At 40.3% G+C, this 13,227-nt stretch overlaps 1 protein-coding gene across 9 annotated transcripts in view; it reads right to left on the reverse strand.

Annotated features, from left to right (window-relative positions):
- Nucleotides 1-13,227, reverse strand: part of TTC7B (tetratricopeptide repeat domain 7B) — a 226,185-nt gene that overhangs the window by 129,513 nt on the left and 83,445 nt on the right. For 8 of the 9 annotated variants that reach the window (XR_005657575.1, XM_039884012.1, XM_039884013.1 and 5 more), the window contains 2 exons: nucleotides 9,785-9,863; nucleotides 4,210-4,382 (listed from right to left, as the gene is read on the reverse strand). Coding sequence is in view for 8 of the 9 variants with exons in the window: in XM_039884012.1 (XP_039739946.1) it covers nucleotides 4,210-4,382; nucleotides 9,785-9,863 (252 nt within the window). In the remaining variant the exon portion in view is untranslated. Of the gene's footprint in view, nucleotides 1-4,209; nucleotides 4,383-9,784; nucleotides 9,864-12,984; nucleotides 13,226-13,227 lie in introns of those variants that run through there. The other variant, XM_039884020.1, reaches the window with a different exon arrangement.

Here is a 13,227-nt window from a genome sequence, read left to right on the forward strand (position 1 = left end):
TTAAACAATAAGTTCTTAGTGTATGGTTCCATTTGTATAAATTTCAAAAATGAGCCAGACTAATTATTGAGATAGTAGTCAGGACAGAGTCACCCTTGGGAAGGGGGCGGTACTTGGTGGAGGGTACAAAGAGGGCTTGTAGAGTTCTAGCAATGTCTACTTCTTGACCCTGATGCTAATTATATGGATGTGTTTGCTTGGTAAAAATTCATCAAGTTTTATCTTCTTATTTGTGTATTTTTTCAAAGTATGTGTCAATAAAAAGCTTACTTAAAAATAGGTAAACAAAATTCAATAAAATTCTTCACAGAAAGACCTAGAAGACAGGAAGTAAAAGAGGCCCATGGCATGTGATCCTTCCCCTCTTTTCTAAGATTGTCGACATTTTATTTCTTTTCAAAATTCAAGATGGGGAAAGAATAAGCATTCAGTTTCCACTTCACATCCAGGTCGTAGTGACAGGGAGTGGAGCTTTCTGGCAGAGCTTGCTTTTCAGGTGTATTAGTTGGTCTAATAATAGTTGGTCTATTATGACCAACTATTTTGAATGGTCCTTGTGGTCTGCTGGAGCTGGAAAGATTTGTGCCACCTAACGACTGCTTTGTACTCATATTTCTCATAGGAGATTAAGGAAAGGGGCAGTTTGGGACTACTGTCCAAAATGGGTTTTACTCACGATCTATGAATTCTTTTTATCACCTCTCAACCAGCATAATTGAATTGATGATAATGTCTTTTGTGCCATAGAACTGATGGATCGGATAGTCCTGCCTTGGTAATAAGGAAGCTCCAAGACAAGTATCACTCAACAGGTTTTCTCTCTTTACTAATAAATCAGAAGTAGAACTGTGAACACGCAAAACAAGAAAGTCAAAATCTGATGGTGATAACTGAAGGAATAGGATTACTGTAGAAACTAATGATATAGAAAGTAGATACATAATAGGAAAAAAATCAACAAAACTGAAAGTTGGTTCTTCAAAATGATCAACAAAATTTGTTGATCGTTTTTGGCTAAACTGAGCCAAAAAGAGAGAGGGAAGACCCAAATTACTAAACTGAGAAATGATAAAGGGGATACGACTACCAACCTCACAGAAATAAAAAATAGTAGAAGGGGTTACTGTGAACAACTGTATGCCAGCGAATTAGACAACTTAGATGAAATGGACAAGTTTCTAGAAAGACAAAAACCACTAGAACTGATTCAGGAAGGAATATAAAATCTTAATCAACCTATAACAAGTAAAGAGATTTGAAGTAGTAGGCAAAACCTTTCCACAAACAAAAGCCCAGCACCAAATGGCTTCACTGGTGAATTCTACCAAACATTTAAAGTATAATTAACACCAATTCTCCACAAACTCTTTCAAAAATGAGAAGAGGAAGGAATATTTTCCAATTTATTCTATGAGGCCAATATTATTCTAATACCAAAACCACACAAAGAACAAAAGTGCAACTCAATATGTTTTATAAATATTGATTTAAAAATCCTCAACAAAATACTAGCACATCAAGCCCAACGATAATAAGGATTATATACCATGACCGGTGGGATTTACCCAGGAATGTAAGGTTGGCTTAACATCTGAAAATCAATTAGTATAATAAATCACAGCAGGAGAATAAAGGACAAAACCCACATGATCATCTCAATAGATACAGAAAAAGCATTTGCAAAATTAAACACCCTTTATGATGAAAAATATTCAAACTAGTAATAGAAAGGACCTTGTTCAACTTGACAAAGGGCATCCATGAAAGCCCACAGCTAATGTCATACTCAATGGTGAAAATCTATATGCTTTCCCCTCCTAAGATCAAGAACAAGATCAAGAACAAGTCACTTCTATTCGACATTGTACTGGAGGTTCTAGCCAGGGCAATTAGGGAAGAAAATGAAATAAAAGGCATCCAATTTATAAAGGAAGAAGTAAAACTAATCTCTATTTGCAGATGACATGATCCTGTATATAGAAAATCTTAAGGAATCTAAAAATTATTGGGACTAATAATTATTCACCAAGACTGTGGTATACAAAATAATAGAGAAAATCAATTGTATTTCTATATACTTACAATAAACAACCCAAAAACAAAATTAAGAAAATAATTCCATTACTATACCATCAAAGAGAATAGCATACATACACAGAGAGATACACATCCACAAACCCCCCAAAAAACCTTAGGAATAAGTTTAACAAAAGAAGTACAAACATTATACCCTAAAAACTACAAATTGTTAAAAGCAATGAAAGAAAATCTAAATTAATGGAAAGATATTCCATGTTCATGGATTGGAAGACTTAATATTGTTAAGACAGCAATACTCCCCAAACTGGTCTACAGATTCAATGAAATTCCTATCAAAACCCCAGTGGCCATTTTTTTTTCCAGAAATAAACAAACTGATCCTAAAAATTCATATGAAAATGCAAGAGATTGGGGTTGGGGGAAAGCTAAGGGGTGCTGGGTTTATTTTGGGCATAACAAAAATGTTCTAAAGTTGATTGTAGTAAAGGAAGCACAACTATGTGACTATATTAAAATGCCACTGAATTATACACTTTAAATGAATGAATTGTATAATATATGGATTACACCTCAATAAAAACAGTTAAAAAAACATAACTGTGTGTTTCTGTGTAAAATGAAACTTGTGACTCGGTAACTGGTCCCGGTATGAGAATGCTCCCTTTAACTAGTAACTGCATTTTCTACATCTGCCTGTTGCCTCTGTAAGTCTCCTTGTACAGATGGGGAAGCTGGTGTCAGAAGAGTGACCAAGTCCAGTGGTTCGAGAAATAAAAGATAAGTAGCCAACGCTGTGAGCTTTTCTGCCTTCAAGGGGTGAGGCCACTTTGGAAAAGCACCCAAAGAGACACAGTGTCCACCTTCATCAGGGGTGGGAGCAAGAACTGAGTTTTTCAATATACCTGGCACCTCATATGCCTATCTATTAAGAAGCATCTAAAGCAGGAGAAAAAATATTACTTAAAAATGAACCCGAATCTGCTTCTAAATAGTTCATAAAGAGGGGTCAGCATTTTTAAAGTGAGAGTTTGGGAATTGCTAGAACAGATGTTCTATGAATTCAGATAAGGACTAAGGAGTAAACACAGGCTGTGAATTAAGCAAACTCATGGCTCAACAAGGCCATGAAAAAGGAGGATGGAAACTAAATTAAAATACGCCTAGGGAAAAAGGCAAGAATATGCTCACTTGTCTGAATCTATACAAGAAGTGCAAACTGAACAAGACGACGAGGGAGAGATATACTAGGGTCAACTTAAGAGGATTAAGAAGTGGCTGCCCCGAGAGACGCTGTCCCTTTTGGCAATGCAACAAACATTTTCAGAAGTCACACATGTAGTAAGGATCTAGTCACCCTCGCATCTACCAGCGCTTTCTCTAGGGCCTCAGAAGCAGCGGCCCACAGTCTCTCAGCCATTTTTCCAATTTGACAATGACTAGAGAGGGTTTCTGTATTTATTTATACATGTTCCCTTTTCCTTCATGGAGAAATTCTGAAAAGCCACCATGCCTTGTCCTTGTAAGAAGAGGTGGGAAGTGGAGGCTCTGAGGGGAGGAATTAAGAACGAGCCGGCAATCATTCCCTTCTCCTGGTCTCTCTCCCTCAATCTCCTCCTCCCCGTCATCTGGGAAGACACATGCGAGACTGCCGTGGTTCACTAGCCCATTTTTCTCTCGATGATCAAGTCCCAAATTTAAACCTTTAAAAAATTAAGAAGTTCTAAAGAGACATCATCACCTTCCAATCACTTGCAAATTATTTAATTCACCTTCTTCTAGCTAATTCACTTACAAACAAATTTTTAAACAAAAGGATGAAGGAATCGAAGAAAAGAAAAATGGTTAAGTCTGGCTTACAAATAGCTTTGTCACTGATTGCTATATAATGCTGGGGTTCTTCTAATAAATGGAATGAGAATCCCAAAGACCAACAGTAATGGCTGACATGAGAGCATTTTCCTACTTAAAATGTCACCTACTAGTGCACAGATATTTGCTGAAAGCGTAAAAAGTAGTGAGTTATCTCTTTTAAATTGGTAAATGAGACTTGCTCATCTGGTTCTTTTTCGGGGGAAAAAAATCTGCCCTTGCACTTCTACTCATCCTCGAATTTTCCTGAAGTGTCCCTCCCACTCCTTAACCTATAAATAAGGACGTCAACTCCCATACTTCTCTCCTGAGTAGACGCGGGCTTTCCGAGTGAGGGTGTAGGTTTTTGTGTTTGCTCCTTTCCGGAGAGGGTCGTCCAGAGGTGATTGGCATGGCGGGTCCTCCAGAGGGTTCCAGTAGCTCTGTTCACACATACCCCGCAACAAGATCTCCGCCAACTGCCTCGCTATTGTCTGGGAACACAAAGGAGCAAAGGCATAGCCATGAATCTATTTCGCATCATTCATTCATTTATTCATTCACTCATTCACTCATTTAATAAATATTTCTTGGTCATCACTTTGTGCTAGGCACTATTCCAAAACTCATAATTAAAAATTTATGATGAAATTCTATCAGTTGACGACATAAAAGAAGACACGATGCACTAAGATATTTGAACCTTTTTTTTTTTTAAAACAAGTTCATGACCTGCATATGCCACCTGCCTCTGGTGTACGCTGAAACATTAAACATGTTTTATACCCGAAACAATTGAAACTTTCAGTTAAGCTCTTTTCTAAAGCCCTTATAAATAATAGGTGAACCGCAGATATTTTCATCACCTCCCAAGTGATGCCTGCTAAAGCCCAAACTTGGCAAAAAGCCAGTACTCAACCTAGATGATGTTATCCCTGAAAAAAAATCTCTTCACTGATGATATCCACTACAGATTTTTGAGAATGTCTTCCTTCTTAGAGTGCCAGGGACCAGTCCCACAAGGCCCCACTCTGGCACTCAGCGCCTCAAAGTCCCTACTGGTCTTATGAAATAGAGAAGGCAAAGTGGGGACTATGGCTACTGATCAAGAAAGACATTTTTTTCAAAGCTGGACAGGCATCTCTTTTCTCACTGTGAAAACCCAGACATATCTGGACCTCGTCCTCCTCAGTTAGATGCAGGTCACTATGCTTTCCCAAATTCCCTGCAACAACACTGCCTGGACCCACACCACGTCTGATGTGTGGAGGAGGGCTATTTTGTTGACTGATGCATATCAGTTCATTTACCTCATAATCTTTCAGTGACAAAGAAGAGGACAGGTTAAAAAAGAAGAAGGAAAAAGAAAAAAATCTCTCTGAAAACAAAGAAGTACCGCACCTCAGGCAACCTACCCCATGATCAGCCAGAGGTGGCAAAATAAAATTTCAACCAGTAGGTTTTTCCACAAGGTTTTAGCATTCTTTGCAAGATGCAAAGAACGCTGATCTTCCCTGAGAAGGAGCCTTTTTAAACAGATATGTTCCAGAGGAGAACTTAGCCAGGCTTTCATCCATGTGAAATCTCTTAAAACACCACAAGGAAACTTCAATGCAGCCAAATCACTATCTTAGTGGTTTCTGATAATCACTGGGTAAAGGCAAATTTTCTTGATTACTCTCAAGTAAGACCCAATGGCTTTAAATGTCTACATAAATGTGAGATTAAATCAATCCTATCATCCCCAACTGAGCTATCTGTAAAGATCTCATAAGAACACAATTTCCAGGACCTAAACGGTTCCTGAACTGTTTTCTTAAACCTTCCTTTATAGTTTCATTTTGATCTCACCGCAGTCATAGAAGCTAATGACTTCTGCTGGAGGCATCGACGAGCAAAAATTGCCTCCACTTATAATAGCTGAGAAAAAAAAAAATGTTAAAGCAAAAAAAGAATGAACGAGGAACTTCATTTTCTGGGTATACCTGCCATGGAAAAATTCTAAAATTATAAAAATTTCTGCCTTAAACAGTTTGCCTGTCCACTACTAGACTATTCATGCTAGATCTCACTTTTCCTCAGGGTATTCACCTTCCAGAGAGACTTTTAAAATGAGGTTTTGATGTGACTGCATATTATAAAGTTGTCACCTCATCAGTGCCGTCCTGATTAGAAAGGATATTTGGTTGTGTTCATTGAAAGCTCAAATGAAGTTTAGAAAAGAAGATTAAATATGAGAAATTATCAACAAGATCACCAAAATCTATCATACCTTTATTTTTTATACTAAAGTTTTATTTAGCTTGCAGTTTAAATGCTTAAAAACTGTTGGTAACTATCAAATGAATTCAGAATTAAAGGAAGAAAGGGAGGGAAGTAGGCCTGCAAGAAGATTCGAACTTTTACGTACAAACTTGGTCCTGAAATGCACCTCTTTGCACGTATTTTTTAAATTGTGGTAAAATCCACAGAACATAAAGTTCAACGTTTTAACCATTTAAAGTGTGGAATCCAATGGCGTCTAGTACATTCACAATGTCGTACAACCATCAGTACTATCTAGTTCCAGGACACCTGCATTATCCAGAAGGAAGCCCCATGTTCTCTTGAGTAGTCATGCCCCATGCCCGCTCCTCCCAGACCTGGGAAACTCTACTCTACTTTCCGGCCATATAGATTTGTCTACTTTGGGTAAGTCATATAAATGGAATCATATAATGTGTGGCCTTTTCGTGTTTGGCTTCTTTCACTTAGCAAAATGCTTTCCAGTTTCATCCATGCTGTAGCATGTATCAGAACTTCATTCCTTTTGATGGCTGAATGATATTCCGTTGTATGGCTAGACCACATTTTGCTTATCCAGTCATCAGTTGATAGACATTTGGGCTGTTTCCATCTTTTGGCTATTGTGAATAGGGTTGCTATGAACATTCATATACAAGTTTTTGTTTGAATGTTTGAACACCTGCTTTCCATTCTTCGGAGTATTTGTCTAGGCGAGGGGTTGCTATACATGTACTTTTAAATCCTTCTCTGCTATGGTCTCATGCCAGACTGAGTTTTACAAAGCAAATTTTCCATCTCATAGGCATATCGCAAATTTGCAATTAACGGCTAATCTAAAAAGAGTCACATAGTTATTAAGGCTGCTGGAGACACTGTCTTGTGAATGCCATTAGCTGGAGAAGCTTTCTGATGTCTAGTAATAACCAAGATACCAGTACATAAGGCCCAGGAAATGCTTCTCAACTAGGGTGGACGAAGAATCACCGTAGAAACTAGAACATCGGACTCACGGGTCCTGCCCCAGACCTCCTCAGCTGGCGTTTCCGAGCCGGGCCTTGGGATGTGCATTTGCTCACGGTTCCTCCGTGAATTCTGATGCATACCTTCGGTTAAGCACTCAAGGAATCAGAAACAGTTTAACTTAGGTCATTCGAGCATCATCAGCCAAGACTAAAGGTCTACTTGCACCTCAAGCACAGCATACAGTGGGAAGTGACTCCCCTCGTGTTGACACTGACCAATGAACAGCTGAAATGTCCAGGGGGCAGCGCTAGTCTACTCGGACTTTCTTCAGGAGCCTTTCACTGTACTTCTCAAAAAAATAAAAATAAAAAAGGTTGAAGAAATCTCTTCCTTCCTAACCTCTCTCTATTTAGAATCCTATCTCTCAAGATTTTAATAAGTTCGAATACATTGGTTTAAAAATCAGAAATCTTATAATGGAAGATATTCTCTAATTCTGAAAAATAATGTTGAAGTAAGCGGTGGGCAGATTCCAACAATTTCCTTTTAATAAGGAATAATCATTCATTTCTTTAATGGATCAATATATATTTTTCGAGAGTCAACAATATAAACAAATGCTCCATATTTAAGCAATTTTGAAAGATTGGCTTTTTAAATGTGCGTTTAAAATAATTAGAAGAACAGTTGCCAATATGTTCAGTTACTTTCATTGTGCTTCCAGATCTTGGAAGAAGCTGTTCATACTGACCAGTTGGGAGTAGATCGATTTCAGAGAAAAGACATTTGGCAACAATTTTTATCCATATTGTACAGGGTTTTTTTCCTAAAGAACTCTACAAATCAAAATGTTTTGTTTGAATTTCTTAAGACACCTCTAAATCACATCAATATATAAATAAATACTGAAGACCCAGTGGGTTCTTGGTGGGGTGTGTGTGTGAAGTTGCTCATCTTCTCTCACTCCCCGCCACCCCCGACCCCCCGTCCCCCATAATTCTAGGAAAGCCTATGGCTTAGACACCTGGCCCCGTGAGTTTTAGGTCTGGATCTAAAACTCTGGAGATGCCAAAATGAAGATACGACTTCATTTATCACTACAGGAATCCATTAGGCTTGCCCAAGTGAATAGTCTCTTACAGGATTTAAAGGGTTCATGAGAATGGGAGGATGACGACATGGATGATAAAAGACAAAAGACACTGTCATCTTACATGGGTTTGCTACACCAATGGTGACAGGTGGCATTTGCTTAACTTCTAGTAAACACCAGGCATTTACCAAAACACTCAATGGCTGTGACACTGAAGGGCAAACGATGGCAGATAAATAAGGCATCTTCCCAGACAGGAAAGTGAAAAGATCAAACAGGAAGAGAGAGAACGTGAGTCAACAGGAGAACCAAGCTGCTCTTCAGTTTATTTAACTAGCTTTCACACATCTCTTCTAAGTTTTCTAGCTGATATAATTAGCCAAACGACGAGATGCTCCTCCAAATCTAATCTGCTTTGCTCTGTCTGGGTTTTGGTATGACTCATTAGCATACGAATGACCCTTCCACCACACTGGCATCTGGGAGGGCTTACAGTCTACCTGCCTTACCAGATGCATTTCTTAGGTTTCAGGAGACAGCACTACTGATAAGCAATTGAAAAGATGCCAGACATCATTGGTGTTCAAGGAAATGTAAATCAAAACCACAGTGAGACAGTACTTCACACCCACTAGGATGGCTACAGCTAAAGAGATAGATAATAACAAGTGTTGTAGAGGATGCGGAAAAACTGGAACCCTCTCAACATCTGGTGGGAACGTAAAATGGCGCCACTGCTTTGGAAAAGGGACTATAAATTCCACTAAATGCTAAAAATAGAGTTATCGTATGATCCAGCAATTAGGTGTTAGGTGTGAACCCAAGAAAAATGAACATATATATCTACATAAGAATTTGCATAAGAACGTCCATAGCAGCATTATTCATAACAGCCAAAAAGGGGAAACAACCCAAATGTCCATCAACTGATGAATGGATAAATAAAATATGTTGTATCCACACAATGAAATATTATTTGGTAATAAAAAGGAAAGAAGTATCAACATAGGCTACGACGTGGATGAACCTTGAAAACATTATGCTAAGTAAAGGAAGCCAGTCACAAAAAGACCACATATTATATAATCCCATTTATATGAAATGTCCAAAATAGGCAAATCCAGAGAAACAGAAATTAAGTGAGTGATTGCCAGGGGCTGAAGAAAAGGGAAAATGGAGCTTGATGGCTCATGGGAACGGAGTTTCTTTGCGGGGCGGTGGGGCGTGATGAAAATGTTCCGAGATGACTGAACACTGTTGTGAATATACTAAAAACCACTGACTGTCAATGGGTGAATTATATGCTATGTAAATTATATCTTAATGAAGTATATGTGTGTGTGTGTGTGTGTGTGTGTGTGTGTGTACACATGTATACACACACATATACGAGAGAGAGAGACACACACACATACACGAGAGAGAGAGAGAGAGAGAGAGAGAGAGAGAGAGAGAGAGAGAGAGAGAGAGCACGAGCGAGAGAGCAGAGCGCGCGCGAGCGAATGCACTTGAAAGTGCCCTTTGGGCCTCACTCAAGTCATTGACCGCACTTACCATCCGCAGGTTTTGCGTCGTCCTCGTCTCGACGGCTCTGAGGAGCTCCCTAAATCTCCCAACTCCTCTTGTCAAGTTCCTGTGTGCACAGAGTTTGACAGGGTTTCCATCTGGTGTGTATTAATGTTCAATATTTTATACACATATTTCAATGCATTTTGTCTACATAAAAGCTGGTTGGCTAGATTTTCAGCAAATAATTTTTTCTGAACATGTCTGTCTGTTTTTGTTCAACTCTGAAGATTCTGACCTGGGATGGATGGTTTTTTGTGCTTCCAAAACAAAATTTTCTCAAAAGTCAGAAAATCAATTCTGAGGGCAAAACAAAACAAAATAAGCCCTGCCCTCCCCACCAAAAAAGAGCAAGATATCTTGCAAGAGTCTGTCTTCAGCCTTATAATGGCTCAGTAGCTTTTCTGCTCTGGTGAGTGGTACCGAAATCTATTTTTTCACTTATAGGTGCGTAGCAAAGGGGGTATGGGAATATCAACAAGGCGCCGCATGCAATGTGCATAAAGGCTTCTTGTAACTTGCAATTTTTATGGGCAAGACAAAGATAAAAGGTAAGAAAAATGCGGAGCTCCGCCAAGCAACCAAACGCTCTGCATCTTTGAGAGCATCAATCACTGTCCAGTAAATCCATCAAATCCCGCCCCCCTCCCCCTGCCAACGCTGCAATGACAAACAAAGCATGGGGTCGAAGGCCCTGTCTGTGAGGTAGTGTGTGAAGGTGGAACTTGGAGCCGCCTGGCTGTGATCAAAACACATCTCATCTCATGGCCCCATGCTCCTCGCGAAGACATGCTTGGTGACACGTTTTATTAAGGGACAAAAATTCTTTAGTTAACGCCCTGGTCAATACATCCAGGCCCCATTTGTCCTCTCTGTAAGCTATGCCTGGCCTGCTCAGCTGGGAGCACTTTCCAGCCGGCCCTTTTACACTGAGCACTGCTACCGCCTATGACATAACTCGGTGATATTTATAACCTGCTCATTAGAACACATCTCGTCTTTCCAAAACGCCGCAGAGCGGGTCAGCCGGTGCAAAGCTGTCAGCCAGCCCCGCAGGCTGCAGCAGATGCTCTAGGTATTTGGCTCTCTTCTTGGATGACATTTTAAATTGCACAACAATATTAAATCAAACTGGACGTGGGTTCTGTATGTTACAAACACTCACAAGGGCCATTAATTCGTCTCTTATACCTACATGACATCCCAAGACTCTCATTCACAAGAAGAGCCCCAGAACTTGAAGATAATGGTTTACTGGCACAGATACATAAATATTCTCATATTCCTCTTGCCCACACATATCAGATGATATCGGATCAGAAGCTCGATAGTGTCATAAAAAGAGAAGCTTGTGCTCCTGCAGGACTCTAAGCAGCGCTGAAGGAAATCTAACAGAGACGTGAATAAAAATGAGGTAATAGGCCCTGGGACATGCAATCTACTTTGCTTTCCCCTTCATTTGTTTTTATGAGATCCGTGTTCACAGGCAACAAAGTACATTTGCTTTGGACTGAAGCTCGGTTCTCTAAGTAACATGGGGGTGGGGAGGAGATTTCTACGGCTATAAAAGGGTATAGGGTAGGACACAGTACTCTAACTTTATTCCAGAATCACAGACTAAGCTCCGACTACCTGCGAAAGGACTGGCATTTTGAACAGTATGAAATAGGGGTCGGATTGAGATGACATAATCGGAGACCTAGGTCTAAAGGGCTGTTTACCAGGGCAGAAGTTAGGACTTGAATAAACAGTATCAAATCTAAATATTATAACTCAGGGAAGGCTACAGGAATTGGTCATTTAGAATGTCTCTTCGCCCTCCTTGCGGAATGAGATACTTATCCAGTTACAGAAGCACAGAATATTCTAGCCGTAAATGATCCAACACTATCTAGTCATTGTGACACAGAAGTGAAAAGGCTTGCTCAGGTTCACAGACCAAGCAAGAGAGCGAGCCAGGAGCTTTCTACCACACTCTATCGTCTTCCTGGACAAAAGAAATGTAAGTTCTCAAACTGAAGTGCTACTCTTGAAGAAAGGAAAAATATGAATGGAAGAGCTCAGGTCTACGTTCTGTATCATTAATATGCAAATAACTTAGTATATATATTACACAACACAAGTTTTCTGCATCCCAGTGATCACAGCTAATGAGATACTCCTAGGAACTGGTTAACAACTGAAAAGAAAATCCGTGAAGCAGTCTGGTGTCCAAGGGCAAGGCCCCTGCTGCCTTAAAAGAGAAATGATGGAGAGAGAAAGTCACCTCCCCCCAGGGAGGGAGGTGGTCCCTCCCGTGCAGGACTGAGGCCCTCTGGTGGAGGCTGGAGGAAGTCCCCGGGACTGACAACATGGCACACACGAAAACGCATGTTCATTCCCAAAGTGCTGACATCGCCTTGGAAGCAGGGACGAGTTTTTCTCAAACTGTTTCTAGTTTATTTCTGGAGAGAGCTTAGGATTCGGAATCAAATTCTTCCACAAACTGGGAAGAAGCCTTCTTGTAAACTGAGGATCCACAGTAAACGGAAAAGGTCTCGGCCGGCCTGGGGCTGTGCTAGTCAAATGCACGTGACACCACCAGGCCAACCATGAGGCTGGTCGTCCAACCACAGACCAACCTGGCAGCAGGAAGAAGGAGGAACTGGAGGGGAAAAGGTATTTCAAATTGCAAAAACATAACAACTCTCATCGACGCCTACACCATTCAAACATCTTTTTAGTCACATAATTTTACTCAACCAAACTTTTTACTGTTGGCAGCAGATAAAAAATTATTTAGTCTAGGTGAATAATCATGATAGAAAGGAACCAAAAAAAAGGAAATTAACTTGCAAGAATTACATTCTAAATGCTATGAAATAACCCAATAGACAAAAGCCACATGATTGCGGTTATGTCTCTGAACTATTAGTTAATTCTTAAAATGTTGAGATCCATTTATATATCTAGAAGGAACTGTTGCTTCAAAATGCCACTCCAAAATGCAGAGAACAGAGCCAAGGAATGTCCCTGGTTCCGAGGGCTTCCACAGACCCCCGACATTAGGTCCCCAATTCCATCTCAACACCCTTGACAGAGAGCGCAGTGATGTCAGAATTCATTATTCTCGAAAGGAAGGTTCTTGCCAACATTCGAGCGGCGGGTACTTTGGCAGGCTGTCAGCACTTGGGGTTCACCTCCTGTACCTCGCTTTGGCAAGCTTCCTGAGTTGGGTGCGTCTCCCTCCACGTGGAACTGTTCCCAAACAGCTCAGCTATTTTACCAAGGAGAAAGCTGGTCCTTTGAGCACCAGCTGGTTGTTCAGCCTGACCAGCAGGCAAAACCCTGCTTTCACTCTCCAGTGTCGCTGCCCGTCCCCAACACAGCAGGCAGTGCTCAGGCCAGGCTCCCACCGCCTTGCTCTGGCTCAAACCCAGGCAACCTACTGC

This window comes from Pteropus medius, unplaced genomic scaffold (genome assembly GCF_902729225.1).
Source record: "Pteropus medius unplaced genomic scaffold, Ma_sr-lr_union100, whole genome shotgun sequence".
NCBI lineage: Eukaryota > Metazoa > Chordata > Mammalia > Chiroptera > Pteropodidae > Pteropus > Pteropus medius.